At 38.2% G+C, this 20,765-nt stretch overlaps 1 protein-coding gene across 1 annotated transcript in view; it reads right to left on the bottom strand.

Moving 5' to 3' along the window:
- The window catches only part of ME1 (malic enzyme 1), a 357,418-nt gene that overhangs the window by 20,100 nt on the left and 316,553 nt on the right, over positions 1-20,765 (bottom strand). The window contains exons 10-12 of the mRNA XM_067560758.1: positions 15,643-15,748; positions 8,980-9,122; positions 6,541-6,714 (exon numbers count right to left, since the gene is read on the bottom strand). Coding sequence (XP_067416859.1) covers positions 6,541-6,714; positions 8,980-9,122; positions 15,643-15,748 — 423 coding nt within the window. The remainder of the gene's footprint in view (positions 1-6,540; positions 6,715-8,979; positions 9,123-15,642; positions 15,749-20,765) is intronic.

The following is a 20,765-nucleotide window of genomic DNA, read 5'->3' as shown; positions in this document are numbered from 1 at the left end:
AACAACTTTCAGGAAATAGACCCTGTTTTAAGAGATCATTTAAAAGTATCTGCCCAGTTTCCAGAATAACATTGTTTGACTGCTAGTTAAAACTGCCTCTGTTGGTAACCAGTTTTTGCTGGTCTTTTGGACTGCCACTTAAGATATGTTTAAATCCATGTATATAGAACCTTTCATCCAGCAGTATTACAAAGCACTTTACAAACTATATATAGGAATCACTTAGCCCAAACCAAAATGAAGCTACTTCTAGAAAGAAATGAGGCAACTGTTTAACAACAAGCAGCAGTTTAGGATAGTTAGTGAAGAATACATATCCAATTGAAATTACAGGGGAGGATTTGAACAGGCAGGATGTAATTATACAAAGTCCTATGAGATGGATCATTGCCCTTCTTGGTTGGTTAAAGCCACTGGAAACAGTCTGGACCTTTTACTAATTTTACTGATGGAAACTGAGACTGTCCCTCTTACAGAGGGCAAGGTGTTGGCAACTTTTAAAGATGCCAGCGCATACCTTGCTTAACCAAACCTGTGTTGGAAACTCCCAACACTGCAGCTGCTCGCCATTAAGCATTGTAGACCAAAGGAGTAACATATTATCTTGCAGATGAAATTCTAGATGCTAATCTGCAAAAAACAGCATGAGACCCCAGTATCACCAATAGCCCGGTGGTTAGGGCACTCACCTTGGTCGTGGAAGACCTGTTTGTTTTCAAATCCTTTCTCTTCCTGATCTGGAGCAGGAATTTAAATCTCTCACATCCATGCTCTAATCACCTGACTATTGAACATTCTGGGGTGGGGTTTTCTCAGTCTCATCTGCTGAAACTGTTTCACTGTGTAGCACATAAATAATCATTGGAACATAGACTTGAAACTGGGTCTACTACATCCCAGATAACTGCTCTAACCGCAGGCCTACAGAATCACTCTGTCTCACTTTCTCTGAGCCAATAAATATTTAATTATTTACTACAAAGTGGAACAGCTTGAACAGGAGTCTCTCTCACCTTTCCTAAAAGAGAGCTGAGGTATCAGATCTTAGATATGTTGTAAGCATGCTTATGTGATTGGGCCCTGCTGGTAAGAAAGGCAGGGCAATGCCTAGTTTGAAAATTCCACTCCAGAGCTACCGGGGTTTTGACCTGGGAAAGGGTTCTGAGCAGCTTGTTAGCTGTGGCGTGGCAACAGTGCTTATGTGGCTTTGTGCATACCTAACAGAGGAAATAAAGTTCCCTTAGTACTATATCTATATATGCTTTTTATGCATGTATATATATTATGCTATGCAGAGAGAAAAACATAGGGAGATATGACACAACTCGTGACTAAAGGAAACCCTACCACATATCCATATTTGGTTGTGTTTATTATTGCCTTCATTAGTATTTGTTATTCTTTCAAGAGTATCTTTCTCTTTTTGGAGCCTTTAGCACACGGGTTTTCAGCATTTTTTGTGGTGGAGATCTCTTGTGAGAAATTGGTGGAAAGGTTCCATCATCTTTTGTGTCCTTGTGCATGCTCTGCTACAGGTGCTACCATTGTTTTTCTTTCCATTTTCTCTTCTGTTCTTTTCTGCCTCTGTTCTTTTCTCTTATGATTATCTTTTATTCTCTGTATTATTCTGCTTTCTAATGTTTGTTTTTCTTTGCTGTTTTGATTGGAACTTCCTCCCCTGCTCTCCACTCAGCAGAAGACTGTATGGTGATTGGAGGGGTTTGGGGAGGTCTACCATTGATGGGTCTGGGAGGCTAATCAGATATGCTTTGCATATTAACTGAGAGCCATGGGAGCAAAGGAGAAAAGTTGGGGTTAACAAGCTGCTGTCTGAGCCTCCTACCCTGCACATGTGAGCTTCCCCTGTGGCCATCTGAATTAGTTGCCACTGTGGGAACAGGAACAAAGAGCCACTCATTGCATTACTCATAGTCACATTAGCAAATTCAGATTAGGAAGGAGCAGACTGAACATCATGGGACTTTTTCTCTCACTGTTTTCTTCTATTCCACCCAATTCCCACCCTATTGACTCTACTGGGTTTCCTCCATGGGGCTCCTCCCAGGATGGAAAACACTGTTTTAGCAGCTGTTTTGTAAGGATATGGTCATCACTTCCCCTGCCAGTCTACAAAACACTGCTGGTAAGATCTCAGGGCTAGATACATCAAGATACTTAGGTGATTAGCGTCCATCACTGACATTCTCAAAAACATCACTCAGCTGATGCCTAACTCCAAGTTCCTTTTTTAAAAACCTTTTTTATTAAGGCAAAATTACAATAACATATTAACAAACTACATCATATATTACTTAGTTGGGATCAGGGTAACATTCAAACAATCTGGCTGGCTGGCGAGCCCTCTTCCTCTGAGCATGCTAAAAAAGGTGACCAAATTTATAAATATATATCCTCTTTTTGGCACTTTTCTTGAAGACATTTGACAATCAGGGTCCAGACACCCCAGGGGGAGAACAGACGGTTTAAACCCAAAAATATATGCAATTAAACCAATTGATTGAATACTATGTTGTTTTCTTGTAAGAGTATATCGAGTAAGATCTTTTATGAAAACTTACAATGCACTGAACTTAATAGTCATTATAAGATATGTATACAGGTTATGGTAATGAAGGTATGTGTATGTATATATAGAAAATTGTAACTGTGGTGCAACTTCAGCACCATCTCACAACAGGGCGGTTAAGCAATCAGGCAGGGAGAGGCTATCTCCCCAACCAGAGAAGTCTAGCTTTGAGCACCTAGCCATTGTCCAGCCCAGAAAAAACCAATGTGGAACCAATAAAAAAAAACAAAAACAAAAAAAACAGAAACTGAAAAGAAAATCCCGGTCTTTGGAAACCAAAAGAAAGGAGGGAGTTTTCCCCACTTTGACTATATATAATGAGTGGAAAAAAATTCAAACCCTTCTAAAATGGAAAGGCTTTGAACGGAAGACCAGTCAGAACTTGGGGGACAGTCCTGAGGCAGGAGGCTGTCTGTGAATGCTAGATACCTCTGATAACTCAGAGGGCATGCTGGGGAACTGCTTTAAGGCACTAGGTAACTCTTATTAGAAAAGGGATTTTATCTACTATGAGGGGGGAGGTCTATTTAATATCAGTGGGAGAGGTCTAGGTTGGATATTAGGAAAAGCTTTTTCACTAGGAGGGTGGTGAAGCACTGGAATGGGTTACCTAGGGAGGTGGTGGAATCTCCATCCTTAGAGGTTTTTAAGGTGTGGCTTGACAAAGCCCTGGCTGGGATGATTTAGTTGGGATTGGTCCTGATTTGAGCAGGGGGTTGGACTAGATGACCTCCTGAGGTCCCTTCCAACCCTAATCTTCTATGAGTCTATGAAAGTGTAAAGCCTGAGGAAGCATCTTCATGTTTATTTTTTGTGTCACTTGTATATGTTTGCTTTCCCCTTACTATTTCACCTTTGAATCTGTGGGGCTTTTTTACAAGTAAGTTTTCAAATTAGTTTATATATAAACTTTTTGTTTATTTTTATCCCAAGCAGGTCTGTGGTGTGCAAATTGCATGGAGTATTTGTTGGCCCAATCCTGCTTTTACGAAATACATGAAAGAACAGAGCCCCCTCTTCCTACTAAGAGGCACTTCAGCCTGTTACACTGTACCTTTAATCAAAAGCTAAAACCTCAACTGACTCTTATTGTTCTACCCTTTGAAATGTTCACTTCAGTCTTTTTAAAATATTCATTTACTGCACATCATTGGAACAAGAGATCCCAGATTTTTGTCTAAACTATTTTCTGTAAGTCCTACATTCCAGTTTGACATGATTCCAAATCATATTATTTAGTAATAATTCCAGTCTATCTGTTTTAAGATTATTTGTAAAACCACTCCACTGACAATTTTATTTGTTGATTTTACCCACTTTCAGAATATTTGTAAAAATCCTATTTTATATGTGCTTAAGTCAAAAATGAAATAATGTTTGCTTTAAAAGACATGTAAGTTATTCAGTTAGGAGTTTGCACTGAGTGATTGGAGTGTGAATGGCTGAGCAATTGAGGTGGGTGTAGACAGGGAGAGCTATTGAACAATTGGTCTAAGTAAGGAATGTCAAAACATGATGAAGAAAACACCAGCCTCATCTCAAATGTTTGAGGGAGGAAGAGAGGCGCGAAGATAATAACTTTTACCACTCAACTGGCTGAAAAGAAGTCCATCCTGATAACTTTGGAGTCAGCCCACTTCAAAGAACAAAATCTGATCAGGCTTGCAACAATGTGGGTAATTAAGGATCACACCAAATGCAGATGCAACATGATAAAGCAAAAACCCATAGACTTACAGGAGGTCTTTTCCCTATAAAATGGGATAGAAAAATGAAGACTGGAGGTTCGGGTTTACATCACCACACCAGCCAGGAGTACCAGCGCGCATCGGCAGAACCTTGCTCCTCACCCTTGTACTACAGTCACCTGGTTAGTGACTACCATGAGCACCAACAGGCTGGCACTTATAACATCTGTGAGACCTCTATGTATGTTTGTCTGTCTCCCTGTCTGTGTATGCCTGTCTGTGTGTCTGAGTGTGAAGGAAAGCACAATTAAAACGTGTCAATGAAGTATACTTTATTAGCAAGAATCTCTGTATTTGTAATCACTAGGTAAAGAACAATACTAATATTGTTACAATGTTGATACTGTTTTCCTGGTATTTACATTATTGATACTATTTCAATAAGTAAAGCACAATATCAGCATTGTTACAGTGTTGATACTGTTTTCTTGGTATTTGCATTATTGATACTATTTACCAAATTTTTGTATTCACAATAAATGCGGCTTGTTGCTTTATCCCCTGAAAAAGACTTATATTTGTTATTTGGATAACATATGTATGCCAAAATGAGCTGGTAACTGGCAGGCTGGTTTCATGCCTCCAGGAGTGACGAACTGGAGGGTAATGATCCGAGTGTCAGGTAATTAAGAATGAGGGGAGGACATATTTGGGGAGACCCATGACTGGGAGGGCTGTTCGTGTCACCCTGCAAAAAGCAGATTGACTGGTGAGAACCAAGATGAAGACCTTATGCTTGTGGGCAGGCAACTGGCATAAGAGAATTGAACCATAGCTGCACAGCAAAAAGGTGCCTAAAGTTCCCTAAAACTACAAGGCTGGTGGTGACAGAACCCCTTAATGGTCTGGGTGGACTCCAAAACATAAGAATATGTACTTGGTGTGAAAGCTTTTCCATTGCAAGAACAGTTTATACCAGTTTCAAAGGAGGAGAAGTAACATTTTTCCAGTAACACTCAATACAATGTCTTGCTGCTAACAATAAAAAAAAGTTGTCATTCTGTTTAAAATGATCAAGAGGGCCATGCCTTCCCCCACCCCACTTTTAAAAGTGAGACAGCCATGCCTGCCCACTTTTTAACATGGGTGCATTGGGGGGGCAGGGGACTGCAACGTCCCCCCAACTGCAAGCTTTGTGCAGGTGTGGAGGACACTGGCAGGGGTTATGCTTTGTGGCAAAGGAGCTGATAAAGTGATCAGTTCCCCTGCAATGAAGCACAGCCCCTGCCAGTCTCTTCCCGGTGTGGTGCTGAGGTGGACCTTAGCCCCCGCTCGCCATGAGGCCCAGTCTCTTTCAGTGGCCACGCCCCTGTTCCTCCTCTTCCCTCCGAGACCCAGCCTCCCAGCCAGGGTGGAAATTGGAGCCTGGTCATGGTAAGAACCGCTATGGGGAGCCCCGGACCCTCCACTTGCCCTGGGTAGTGTGCCCCAGAGAACGAGGACATGGACCGAGGGCTGCTCTCAGGCTCCCTGGCCCCCTGCCTAGGGCAGGTGGAGGGTCCAGGGCTCCCTACAGCAGCCTGGGCTCCCTGGCAGCTCTTATCATGGCCCAGCTCTGGCTTCCGGCCTGGCGAGGGAGTGGGGACCCAGGGGGAAGAGCAGGGGGTGGGGCCATGGAGAAGGGCAGGGCCTCATGGCCCCCCACTTCTGCGGCGGTTCCAGTGCTCCTGGTTAAATACCATCTATAAAGTCATTTATAACCATTTTCTTTATGAGACACTAATTGAAAATGTATATCTGCTTTCTTATACAGAGACCCATTCATTTAGATCAAATTCTTTGTCCAGATCCCTCTGACATTTTTTCATCTGGGTTGTTTTCTTATCAACATCTTTTTCAATCAAAATGGTGTATATCTTAGAAAGTAAACCTTTCGTTCCAGCTCTAGCTAGACCTTTAATCACATTTTAGGAGCCATTTGTATCCAGATTTCACAGTGGAAAATATTAAATGATGGAGTGAATTTCATACCAGACTTCTGAACCAACAAATACTAACTTCTTTATAAAAATAACTGCTTAAAATATATAAATATATTTATAGAAGTAGAAAACTTACATTACTTACAAATAAAGGGTAAAATAGTGAAAGGATTTTTTTTTTCTGATTTGAAAGATGGCATTTGTATATTTATATATTTGAGTGTTTATTACGTAATCACAGATTTTAAAGAATTTTTTTAATTATAATCCATAGTGTACATACCTCAGCAGTAGTGAGAAAAATGTCTTCTTTTATGTACCTCAATCCACATGAAACAACACCAAGGGCAACTCCAGGAAACACATATGCATTGTTACCCTGTCCAGGATAGAAAGTGCGTCCACTTGGAAGAGTTACAGGGTCAAAAGGGCTTCCACTTGCAAAAATGCCACGCCCCTAAAAGAAAATACATTTTGAAAGTATTACTAGCTTGTTTGAGAGGAAAATTGCTCTCATGAAGGTTTTACATAACCATTTAGATATTTAACGTATTACAAAATTTCACTTCTATCTAATTTTTAATGAATCTTCTTGGTACTCTTTGTTGAATATTAGAAATAATTGACCTAAAAGATGTCCTGGGTAACAGAATGCTGATCATGGTACCTACAGAGTATCTTGTGTGGCTGATTTATGTTGTGGAGTAGATACTGGCTTATTAGGAAGCAACAGATGATATACATTTTCTCAGAAGCCATGAATGTGATTTAGAGAAAAGATAAGGAAAAGTCGAAGCCAATGTTAATGATCAATTCCTTGTTTATCATCATGGGAAATACAGACCTGTAAGTATCAGGAAGTAGGGGAGAAATGTCTATATTTGTAAAATTCAGGTAGTGTCATGCTGCCAAAGCTAAGCTTTAGATTTGAGGTGACTTTCAGTTCCTCACTTTTCTGTTAAACTGAAGTTCACCCTGTGCAGAAGGCCAGCACAAAATGTATTTAAATCCTCAACATGGGGCTTAGGGAGGATTTAAGTAGTATAGGCCTTGTGCTGGCCTTTTGCAAAGGAATGAAAGTCACTCTTAGGAAAGGCTGAGAGCACTGGTGACACACCCAGTCTCTAGTGCCTTTTATGGATGGCTGAGGGGCTGTCTTGGAGGCAATTGTGAGCCCTCTCTTATTAGTGCTTTCCCAATGTAGCTGCTGATTTATAGTAAGAAACAAACATCTAAATCCAGAGTAATGAGATAAATGAAATGAAATGCCAGAGGCTGTATTTGAACTACTTATGGTTCTGAGCCTGGCCTCGCTGACATGAGAGTACTTTAGCATTTAAATGGTAAGGTCAAGTAAGGGCGGGATGCTTGTGCTCAGTCCTACAGAGGTCCTTTGTCCAGCCCCCTTTATGCTAAAATTGCTAAAACAATTAATTTTACTATGCAATAGTTTTAAGAGTCTCCTTGTAGCAGAAAATATTTAAGTTTATTTTAGGAAACTGAAAATGTGTATATTTTAAAACACACCATCGTTTCTGTTCAATTCTTCAAACAAATATTCTGTTTAGTTTGGTGTCATGCAGTATTATCATGGCCTGTTTATTATATGTTTTGATGACAGATATTCCAGTATATCTTTAGCTCTGGTTACCAGATGTAGCTGCCCATTATAACCAATCCTTCATACTGTATGCATTCCTGTTTGACTCATTCATTGCATTGTCATATGTACTTTTCAGTAGGGAAATGGGACATGCTACATTTTTGTTTGTATGATAGTTGTGGTATTAAAAAGCTTCCCTATACTGGGGGAGAAATCCAATACAGAATCCATGATCCAATACAAAAGGCAGATGGGTCAGTTGCTCACACTGGCAATTTTTAACACTGCTGTTACATGAAACTGCTGTGGTTATTGACACTCACTCCAGAACCATAAGACTTCTTTAAAAAATTAAAAAAACCAAACTAGTTCTTTGTTCTTAATTTTATTCACACAAACAGTTCTCTGCACTTTTCACCTATATCTTTAGTTATAGGAAATCTGGGCAATAGAGATCAATGATGCTTGGGTGATATTCTCAATTCAGAATGATTTCTAATACTTTGCTTCCTGCAAAAAGCATGTCTATCTTATGAATATTTATAAATACAAAATATATCTTTAAGGAAAAGCAGGTCAATATATTAAGTATAGTAATGAAGGACAGAGTATTAGACAAGCATCTATAGTCTGGCTATAATGCATTGCCACCCTATCAAATGCTGCTTCATCCTAACTTGGTGGGGAGATTTCTGTAGAAGGAATATAGTGTGGACGTCCTCTATTGCTAACTACAGCACACAGGAACAGTTAGCTAAAAGCACAAAAACACTTCAATAAGGACTCCTCTCATTTCTTCGCAGATTAATGTATAATAAAAAATATGGCGGTTTCATAGCCCCATAAAATGTATTAATAATAAAAGTTGGTGAAAATATTTTTCTGGTTTTTGTTTGTTGTGTTGTTTTGCTTCAATGAATTACCAGATTTGTGGTGTTGCACATTTAACTGATCTCCACATACAGAATTAAGTAATTAGTATTTCTAATCTTGAGCTTCTAAATTCACCTAAAACAAATAAACTTTTAAAATATAAATAACAAAGCAATTATTCATAGCTGTTGGGTTTTTTTTATCTAACACTACAATTAGTGACTGTATGCATTAACTTTCCATTACCTCAGTCATCTCATAGCACTGCTCAGCAGAGCACTCCGCTTTGCTGGTTGGATTACTTAGAGCAAAAATGATAGGCCGCTTGTTAAAGGAAGCCATAGCCTTGAGAATTTGTTTTGTAAATGCACCACCAATTGCTGCAGCTCCTAAATAAGATAAGAGAAACACATGACAGAAAATGTAGGGAATGCAGTTTGTTCAAGATATTCATGAAGGTCATTTTGAAAAAGGAGTAACAATACAATAACATTTTCTTTTACCACAACTTTTCTGTTAACATTTAGTGAATTTTTTCCGACTTCTCTGATAAAAACAAAGGAGCAACTTTTACATGTACATAACCTCAGGACACTGTGTCTGCAAGTGCTAACGATAGGGAAGTTACTTACCTGTTCAGTAGCTGGACTTACTCACAAAGTTTAAAGCTCAGGGATGTTCGTCCAAAAATAATGCTAGACCCTCTGTGTACGGGGCAGAAAATAAACTAAATAAAGCTAAAACCTAATTATGAAATCTAAATAATAAAATATTTTTTAAAACCTAACCAAATATTCAGTTGGGAAAAAAAAGGTGGACACTGCCAGCTGGATCCGTCTCACAGCTAGGAATGAGTCAAAGGAACTGAGGGTAGGTTGGGCTCTCTTCTTCCTTTATACGTTCAAGGGGAAGGGGCTTGCAGGCATCAACAGAGCAAGTGTAACCCACAGACACTGCTGGCTAATGTGTTCTGATTTCCAGGTCATGGGGCGCATGCACACCATAGGTAGAACACAAGTTGAGAAGCACTCAAAGAATACTAGTTAATGTTTGTAAAATGCTTTGACAATGTAAAGCAATGAAGTGCCAGGTACATTTTTGATAGGGTGCTTCTCATCCCTTTGCAACCTCAAGCAGAAACCAAGCACGATCACACATCTTGTACTCAATTTAGTGCAAGGGCTGTGTGAAACTAGTGGCACTAGCCAGCCTAGTTGGGCAGCTGGGGTTTGGGAAAGGCCATGCCTCGGCCCTCCACAGTAGCTAAACTACTTCAAACAATAGTGCATGCTGCACCCTTTGGGGAGAGTGCAAGGACTAAATTTCTTTTGCATTCCAGGGAACTCTAGGAGCTCAAGAACATAGGAATGGATGATATTGGGTCAGACCAATGAGCCACCTAACCCAGCAGCCAGTCTTCTGACAGTGACCAGTGCCAGATGCTTCAGAACGAATGAACAGAACCAGGCAATTATCAAATGATCCAGTTGTCCAGTCCCAGCTTCTGGCAGTCAGAGGTTTAGGGACACCCAGATCATGGGGTTGCATTCCTGATCATCTTGGCTAATAGGACCTATCTTCCATGAACTTACCTAATTCTTTTTTAAACCCAGTATACTTTTGGCTTTCACAACATCCCCTGGTAATGAGTTCCACCAGTAGACTGTGTGTTGTGTAAAGAAATACTTCCTTATGTTTGTTTTAAGCCAGCTGCCTATCAATTTTGTTGGGTAACCTTTGTTTCTTGTGTTATATGAAGGGATAAATAACACTTCCCTATTCACTTTCTCCACAGCATCCACGATTTTATAGACTTTTGTCATGTCCCCCCTTAGTCGCCTCTTTTCTAAGATGAACTGTCCTCATCTTCTAATCTCTCCTCATATGGAAGTTGTTCCATACTCAATAATTTTTGTTGCCCTTTTCTGTACCTTTTCCATTTCTAATATATCTTTTTTGAAATAGGGTTACCAGAACTCTATACAGTATTCAAGGTGTGGGTATACCATGGATTGAGATAGTGCCATTATGGTAGTTTCTTTCTTTATTATCTGTCCCCTTCCTAATGGTTCCTAAAATTTTGTTAGCTTTTTTTTCATGTTGCTGCACATTGAGCAGATGTTTTCAGAGAATTATCCATGATGACTCCAAGATCTCTTTCTTGATTGGTAACAGCTAACTTAGACCCCATCATTTTGTATTTATAGTTGAGATAATACTGTCTCATTTGCATTACTTTGCATTTATCAACATTTAATTTTATCTGCCATTTTGTTGCCCACTCACCCAGTTTTGTGAAATCCCTTTATAATTCTTTGCAGTCAGTCAGCTTTGGACTTAACAATCTTGAGTAATTTTGTATCATCTGCAAAGTTTGCCACTTGATTGTTTACCCCTTTTTCCGGATCATTTATGAATATGCTGAACAGCACTGGCCACAGTACAGACCCCTGGGGGACACCTTCATTTACCTCTCTCCACTGTGAAAACTGACCATTTATTCCAACCCTTTGTTTCTAATCTTTAACTAGTTACTGATCCATGAGAGGACCTTCCCTCTTATCCATGACTGTGTAGCTTGCTTAAAAGACTGTTGAGGGGGTTACTTTGTCAGAAGCTTTCTGAAAGTCCAAGTACACTGTATCCACTGAATCACCCTTGTCCACATGTTTGCTGATATCCTCAAAGAATTCTAACAGATTGCTGTGGTATGATTTCCCTTTACAAAAGCCGTGCTGACTCTTCTCCAATAAATCGTGTTCATTTATGTGTCTGATAATTCTGGTCTTTACTATAGTTTTTACCAATTTGCCTAGTACTGAAGTTAGGCTTATGGCTTGTAATTGCCAGGATGGCCTCTGGAGCCTTTTAAAAAAATCTGCATTACATAAGCTATCATCCAATCATCTGGTATAGAGGCTGATTTAAGCAATAGGTTACATATCACAGTGAGTAGCCTTGCAATTTCATATTTGAGTTCCTTCAGGATACTTGGGTGAATACCATCTGGTCGTAGTGATTTATTACTATTTAATTTGTCTATTTGTTCCAAAACCACCTATCACGACATCTCAATCTAGGACAGTTCTTCAGATTTGTCATCTAAAAAGAATAGCTCAGGTGTGGGAATCTCCCTCACATCCTCTGCAGTGAACGAGTGCAGATAATTCATTTACCTTTTCCACAATGGCCATGTATTTCTTGAGTGCTCCTTTAGCATCTCAATTGTCTAGTGCCCCACTGATTGTTTGGGAGGTTTCCTACTTCTAAGGTACTTAAACATTTTTTTGCTCTTAGTTTTCGGGTCTTTTGCTAGTTCCTCTTCAAATTCTTTTTTGGCCTGCCTAATTATACTATTATACTTGACTAGCCAGAGTTTATGCTTCTTTCCATTTTCCTTAGTAGGATTTGACTTCCAAAATTTTAAAAGATGTCTTTTTGTCTCTAGCTACTGTTGTTTAGCCATGGGTGGCATTTTTGGTCATCTTATTTTGTTTTTGTTTTTTTAATTATTTGGGATTCACATTTAGTTTGAGCCTCTATTATGGTGTTTTAAGTCATTTCCATACAGCTTGCAGGCATTTCACTCTTTTGACTTTTCCTTTTAATTTCCATTTAACTAGCTTCTTCATTTTTGTGTAGTTCCCCTTTTTGAAGTTAAATGCTACTGCGGTAGGCTTCTTTAGTATTTTCTCCTTTACAAGGATGTTAAATTTAATTACATTATGGCTGCTCTTACTGACTGGGTCAGCTATATGCACTAGATTAGACTAGAACCTGTGCTTCATTTAGGACTAAGTCAAAAATTGCCTCTCCCCTTGTGGGTTCCAGGACTAGCTGCTCCAAGGAGCAGTCATTTAAGGTGTCCGGAAAGTTTATTTCTGAATCCAGTCCTGAGGCGACATGTAACAAGTCAACATGGGGGAGTTGAAATCTCCCATTATGATTTGGTTTTCTGTATCTGTAGCTGCTCTAATCTCCCTGAGCTACAATCCTATGAGCTCCTTCCTACAATCACTATCATCATCCTGGGTCAGGTGGTTGGTAGTATATTTCTACTGCTATACTCTTATTATTCAAGCATGGAATTTCAATCCACAGATTCTACAGTACAGTTTGGTTCATTTAAGATTTTTACTCTATTTGACTCTATGCTGTCTTTCAAATATACTGCCACTCCCCCAGCAGCATGACCTACTCTGTCATTTGTATGTATTTTGTACCCTGGTATTACCATGTCCCATTGATTATCATTGTTCCACCAAGTTTCTGTAATAGCTATTATATCAACATCCTCATTTAATACCAGGCAATCAAGTTCACCCATCTTAGTATATAGACTTCTAGCAATTGTATACAAGCACTTATAACATTTGTCAATATTTAGTTGTCTGCCTTCATGGGATGTAACTGAATGAGGCTCTTCTTTGTTTGACTGTTCCCCACCTGTGCTTTATCAACTTTTATCCTCTTCCCTTTACTAAGATATAGCTATTCCCTTTAATAAATTTCCCCCAAACGATGTCTCTGTTCAAGCCATGTGCTCCTCCACGTGTCAGCTTTCCCCCAGCCCTTTGTTTAAAAACTCTTCTACAACCTTTTTAATTTTACATGCCAGCACTCTGATTTTATTATTGTTTAGGTGGGGCCCATCCTTTCTGCGTAGGCTCCTCCTTTCCCAAAAGGTTCCCCAGTTCCTAATAAACCTAAATCCCTCCTCCTTACACCATTGTCTCATCCACACATCGAGACCCTGCAGGGAAGTTCTGCCTGTCTTACTGGCCCTGAGGCACTTTGGTCATCTCTTTTGGTCAATCACTTTGGCTCCTGAAGCTCCATTCGCAGCAGTGAGACTCATGTACCATCACCCTCAAAGGCAGAATCCAGGTACAAGCCACCTTCAGTGATTACTCTTTTTTTTGTCTTCATTATTAAAATAATACTTTCTTGTACTTGTTCCAGCAACATTAAGGCAATTTCCTTAGCTGTGCCAACAAGACTCAATATATGGCATTTGCTGAGACTGAATTAAGTGAAACCTGTAGAAAAATGTTAGTCAGCACAGTGACCCCATTTATCCAGGGACAGGGATTAGTCATCAAACAGGAACAAGAATCCCAAATTTGACTCATGTTTCTGTTGTGAAAGTCTTAGCCGTATAGTATGGATAGGTGAAAATGGCCTGCAAAGAAAGAACTGTGTAGTATTAAATACTAACATGACATATAATACATATCAGTATATAATTACAATATATATCCCATGTACCAACTATCCAGATACTTTTAGCTGGATGCATATCATGGACCTTTTGCTCTAATCTTCAATTTAACTGTTTTTTAGCTTTATTTTCTCCAAACACTTTTTGTCTATTACGTGATTTCATGTTGCAGTCATGGATGGTGATATTGTGCATCTCTTTTGCATGTTAATTGCTTTGTTGAACTGAAGAAGAATAAGGGTGAATTCACAAATCTTACTTTAGAGATTGGGATTAGAGCTGGGTGAAATTTTTCAGACAAAACTTTTTTGGTGAAAAATGGAGATCTAATGACATTGAAACATGTTGTGAATTCATATCAGTTTCACCAAATTGTTTTGGTCAAAAATATCCCTTAAAAACATCAAAATGTTTCAACATTTTCAAAATGAAAATTTTGATTTTTTGGTCTGGAATGACTTCATTTCAAAATCTTCTTTGATTTTATTAGAAAACAACCTGAAATATTTTTAAATAGTCAATAGCGAAATGAGACTTTGATTTTGTTGAAACTAAATATTGCATTTAGTCTAGGTTTTTTTTCCTTTTCATTTGCCAAAAATTTTGAAAAATTTTTGTTTTGATTCAATCCCAAACCATTTTTTTCCCAATTTTTCTGAATTGTCAGTGACCCAAAAAAAAAAAAATCAGTTATTTGCACAGCCCTAATTGGAATAGTATCTTGCCATGATAATACAGCATTTGACTATATCAGTGAGAAAAAGGAAATGGTTCAGACAACTAAGTCAGGTCCCACTTACTTGATTAATCACTGCTAAGTTAAACAGTGCAAATGCTTATAAAAATTCAGTCCTCTTTGTTGAAGGCTTACATGATATAGGTTGGAGCAGTAATTCAATTGGTATTCTAAACTCAAAATATTTTTTTAATTTTGTGGTAATTGGCACAGAGTAAGATATGTGCACACTTTCTAACATGTGATGAACAGTTTTAGTGAATAAATTGATTTTAAAAGGTTACTTGTGCTGCAAAAATTCAAGAACATTTGCCTTTTCATTCCTGAAACAGGTAGTAGAAAACTGTTTTAATTCTGCTGTATAAAGGATTGAAACATCCTTTCAGCTGGTTACTTCAATGAGATCAAGATCCTGCAGTCCTTATAAAGTCAACGACAGTCTTGCCTGAACAAAGGCTGCAGTAACAGAACCAAAATGCGAGACCAGAAATCTGTGTAATCAGATGGAGAATGCAGGTGACTGTGCAGTCATACATTTATGTATGCTCCTCTTTCCTCATTCTGACTTCTGAGGTTATTTACCTTTAACTTCAGAAGTAATATTATAATGAAGAGGTGTTTCCTCAACAGGAGTTCAAGAAGACATGGATAATTCCACCACTAATATGTAGGGTTTATAATGAAAGCACTGTTATATGTTTGCCACATTTTTATTATTTAATGTTTTAATAATAATTTAATATTATTTAATGTAAATAATAATAATATTTAATGTTTATTTGCAGTAGCATCCACTATGTGCTCGGAATTTTCCAAATACTTAAGAACAATGGTCCCTGTTCAGAGGTTCTCATAATCTTCCCATTTGCAGTGTCACATACATTCATAGTGTATAGAAATAATAAAACAAAGTCTCACTGCTTAAAAATATAGCATTTGAATAAATACTCACCTATGAGTACAGATGGTTTTATATCTCTAACAATATCTTCTAGATTTTTCATTTCATCATGTTTACGGGCAAACCTTTCTTTCTCAGTTGTTAATGAGGAACGCTCCTAAGTGAACATAAGGAAAAAATGCATTTATTAAAAATGTGCTGGGATCACAATATTCCCTATGCAAACCTATGCCCACTTCAAAAAGAGATATTTTGGATATTAATTATCACTTTTATTTTTAGTGTATGGCATTTGTATTAACAAATAACAAATGTTAGAAAAGTTTCTTAAATTGTACATTGCATCATGCTCTTATAAGAACAACAAATACATTTGTCCAAATGTAATTACCTGGAATGTGAACATTTTAAACATTGACAATTTTACTCCACAGTAGCATTAACTACTCACAAATTGTCAAAAATCACGCACCATATATGGTTTATAATTTTACAAAAATTGAACAACTGTACACACTTTAAAAGAAACAAATGTGCTTTGGGCCAGATAATTCATGTAATATTGCAATCTTGTAAAATTTTAAGCAGTTGCAGTTTGATACTTCAAAAATTGATTTAATAATAGAAAGCCTGAGCTAATCTTAATAGAGTTTACATGTCTTTAGTGATATTCTATTGGCTCAGAATGTATTTGTTTATAAAACCCATGGTGCAGGAGTTACAATGCATTTTCCGTAACTATTATTCAAACAAAAATACTATCTCTTAGCTGCTTCAAGTCTATTCTTGTGTAGAAGATCAGGAGTGATCTAAAATATCAATTCTCTAGCTGCAAAATGTTAGGGTTTTTTTAATACCTCAGGATAAAACATCTCTAACCAGGCACCAATGGAAATATTTTTCCGGTAACAAAAATTACTTACCATGTAAGTGGTAAATCAGTTAAGTTTTCATCCAAAGCCTTGCCTACATTGGGGATTTCAGCTACCCATGGCCAGCCACCATTGTAGCTGCACCAAGTGAAAACCCTAATGTAGACAGGCAAAAGCGCTACAGGCTGTGATTTAAACTAGTACAGCTTACATGGCATATAACTATAGTTCGAAAACAGTGGGAGCTGCTGGGGTCTCAGGACTTCTGAGAATTAGGCCACTTGTTGAGATGTCTAAATATGGAGAAAGAGCCTATCCTTAAGCACTCATTTCTGAAAATATCACCCAAGAGGTTAAAAATAGAAATGCTTGAGAGAGCCTTGACTACATGGCTAGATTGGATACTATATTACTGATGTCTTTTCCTAACCATGCATTGCCAGTCTCAATAGAGGAAAATTTCCTTTATCTTTCCAAGTTAGCAACAATTATTGAGATAAAATCATCCTTGGTGTAACTCTATTGAAGCTTAAAGAGTTTTACCAAGGACAAATTTGGCTCATATGTTTTAAAACAGGATCTAACAATGGATTCGTTCTACTTTTTAAAAACTATATTTTTGCTTCTTTGTTTTTAACAAAAAAGATTGCTTTAATGTTTTAAACAAAAAGTTTGTGGCTTGGTACAAATTACATCACTGCACTTACTCTGATCCTCCTTCTCCTCTTTGGACAGTAACCACAAGACTCAGTATACAAAATAGAAGGCCATTTTTCATCTGTAGCAGGAGGAAATGATTCCAGGGGAGACCACAAGAAATTGTGTACGTCTGTCATGTGGCTAGAACTGACTGAGCTGTCTTGTTTTATGGATACCAGTTTCTCTGGACTCACCCTTGATTATGGGGAATTTCTACAGATTTATTCACTTCTACAGATTTCTTAAGTGACTGAAATACAGTGTTTTAAGTAGAGAGGGCTGTGTCCTCATGTGCTTATATGGATTTTAAGTATGTTCTTAGAACTACTACCACAGAAATACTGAGATACGTGCACCTGGTTTCCTTTGTGGGTAAAATATAAAATCCACAGCCTCTCACGAGTGCAGTAAAATTAGCCACTTTTGTCATGTCCATGATGAAGCCATTGCAAAGTCTCCAATAAGACTTTGAAGACTGCTATTTATAAATTCTATAGCAGATGTCATCATGGTCTACAAATGTGTTTTTGAGAACCATCTGTCTGAAAATTTGGGGACTTTTCCCTATATCATTTTAATGAAAAACAAAAATGTTTGCTTTCCAGTGGCCATATGTAGTCTTCAATTCTTCTAAGGCACAAAATAACTAGAGCTGGTTGAAAAAATTCTGACAACACACTTTTCAAACATTAATCAAAAATTTTGATTTTGATGAAGTTCCTCCATAAACCAGTCAGGGGGTCTGATGAAAACCTACCTGCTTTTCTGGTAGCTCATGTGCCTGGCTCTTTGGCAGCGTATCTCACCCATTGCATTACATGTCCTAAGAACAACTAGATGGGTGAAACTAAACAATCACTACACTCTCAAATGATATCACACAGAAAAATGGTAAAAGACAAAATCACCACATCACATCACTTTTCACAAAATGAACACTCCATATCTGACTTCTTGGTCCTTGTCCTCAAACGAAACCTGCACAACACGTTCAAGAGATGAACCTGGGAGCATAAATGCATAACTTAACTAGACACTAAAAATCACGGTCTTAATAAAAACACTGGATTTATGCCTTATTACAACAATCTGTAATCCAGTAAACCCTCTTTTGTCCTATGACTTCAGGGGTATTAACAGGCCACTTTACCTTGAATGGTCTCTTAGAATATGTGTTAACTACTTATGCTAAACCATCTTTTCCACCTTGTGTTTAGCTGTGACACTTTGAGTACTTTTCCCAGACCTGAAGAAGAGCTCTGTGTAAGCTTGAAAGCTTGTCTCTCTAAATTCCTTCACCCACCTTGTCTCGTTAATATCTTGGGACTAGTGCAGTTACAACAACACTACTTTAGTAAAAATCATGATAGCTATACTCATACAGACCCTTGCTTAGAATATATCTGAGAGAGAACCTTCTCATTTTACAATTTATTCAAACGCTGTTTTCTTGAAGAAAATGTAATTTTTAAGTGAATGTAGTGATTCTAAAAGAGAGACCTAAAACTGGGGCTGAAATTTTAAAAGCTAGCTAGGGGATTTAGCCATATAACTCCAAATAATTTAGATGGGAGCTGTTGCCTGATTTCTGGGTATTTAGTAATTTGAATGGGGTTGGAGGCTCGCCATCTGATCTGATCAGAAGATAATGAGGTTCTAGTCCTAGAATCAGGCTCCAGAAGAGTTTTTACAGGGACCGCCAGGGTGCACGACAGGAATGCTCACACTGATAAGTGAATCTGTATAATTTTATATGCTTTTATTAAGATAACATAAAATGATAGACAAATGACTGATTAAAAGAAAATGAATAATCAAATGGATAGTAGGTAGGATTATAGTCTTATTCTAAAGACACATGTGATATATATATTTATACTGTATGCTTTGGATTAATATACTCACACCCTTCCCTGATGACCTGGTTAAAAGAGATGTCCAATTCCTCAATTCTTGAGTGGAGGGGTGGAGAGCTAGGCAATGCTCAAGACCTAAGAGCTATAAGGCTAAGACTAAGACTAAGACTACAAATAATACTAAGTATAAACTACGAACAAAAGATTCTAACAAACACTAACTAAAAGAAGCTTAAAGAAGGAGTAGCTGGTGATCACCCCAAGAAACATGGTTTGCCCCTTTTTATACCTTGAACAATATGGATCCTCCTTTGAAGTCCAAACTTGGCTTCTTCACCCCTAAATTATTAGGGTACACTTATTCTATAGGTTGGCAGGTTTGTGCGTATTAATGATATATCCATATCCTTTCCAGATGGTTCCAGACAGTTCGCTTATCTTACCTTTGTTATATTTGGCCCTTTTGTGGGTTTTGTGGTGTATTTGTGAAGTTTACTCGGGGCATAAACTGAGGCAGCCCCCCTGTCTTGATGCCTCCTGACTTATCTAGGGTAAAAGTTATAACCATATATGTCTTATCCTTTAACTCATCATTACTTATCTGGGACAAAGGTCCCAAACATATGTATGCTAACTGCCTTAGCTTTCATATAGGATGTGGCCTGTAAGGTACCTTGCATTACAGCTATAGTACGTTAATATGAATCTATGACTCTATTATAATAAAACAACAATACTTAAATCTATAAGGAAAGGTATATATGTGCAAGCAATCAGGCTAATCCTATAGGCTACGGAGCTGTGGGATAAATCCTCTAACTTGCTTTGAAAATCTCAACTTGAGCTGAACTTCTGTTATCAACAGAACTGGAAGGACAGAAGCAACAGGTTTGCTAGCTTCCTTCACTGCTGTGCCAGTCTGGAGAAGTATGATGGATGGGTGAGGGGAGATCTCTAGGTCTCAATTCAGTCTATATGTCTCCTTCACCTTGGACTGGGACCATTCAGTGTAGGCCTCCATAAGGGAATGCACCTTATATGGTGGGAAGTTTTGCTCCTTGCCAGTCTGGACAGTTATAGTCAAAAAGTGAAACTAGTGATGTTTTTTCCCTGACCTTCTTCTTGTTGCTAACATACTTGTAGAAACCCTTTTTATTACCCTTCACATCCCTTGCTAGCTGTAACTCCTATTGTGCTTTGGCTTTCCTGATTTCACTCCTGTATGCTCGAGCAGTATTTTTATAATCCTCCCTAGTCATCTGTCCAAGCTTCCACTTCTTATAAGCTTCCTTTCTGTGTTTAAGCTCACTGAAGATTTCTTTGTTAAACCAAGCTGGTCTTGGCTTAACAAAGTTCAAATATACTAAGAAAGAAAGGTGAGCACCTGACATCAGAGACTATGGAAGAGGCTTCACTAGAATGGGAAAAAGTAAAATATTGTGAACAAAATTTTGGTATTGATATTAGAAAGAGCAATGAGATCTGAATAAAACATGATTTTCTCTCTAGTCTATAAGAACATAAGAATGACCATAGTGGGTCAGACCAATGGTCTATCTAGCCCAGTAATCTGTCTTCCAACAGTGGCCCGTGCCAGGTGCTTCAGAGGGAATGAACAGAACAGATAATCACTGAATGATCCTTATTTGAGCTTGCACTATTCAGTGGGCAACATTAAACATAGTAAGTCGGAGGTTCCTAGGGTTGCATCTGGGATTGGGGGGTAGTTGCTGGGGTCATTCTGTTG

The sequence above is a fragment of the Emydura macquarii genome, unplaced genomic scaffold (genome assembly GCF_026122565.2).
Source record: "Emydura macquarii macquarii isolate MOO-44397 ecotype Brisbane River unplaced genomic scaffold, CSIRO-AGI_Emac_v2 contig_2297, whole genome shotgun sequence".
Lineage (NCBI taxonomy): Eukaryota > Metazoa > Chordata > Testudines > Chelidae > Emydura > Emydura macquarii.
This window is presented reverse-complemented; position numbering and strand designations above follow the sequence as displayed.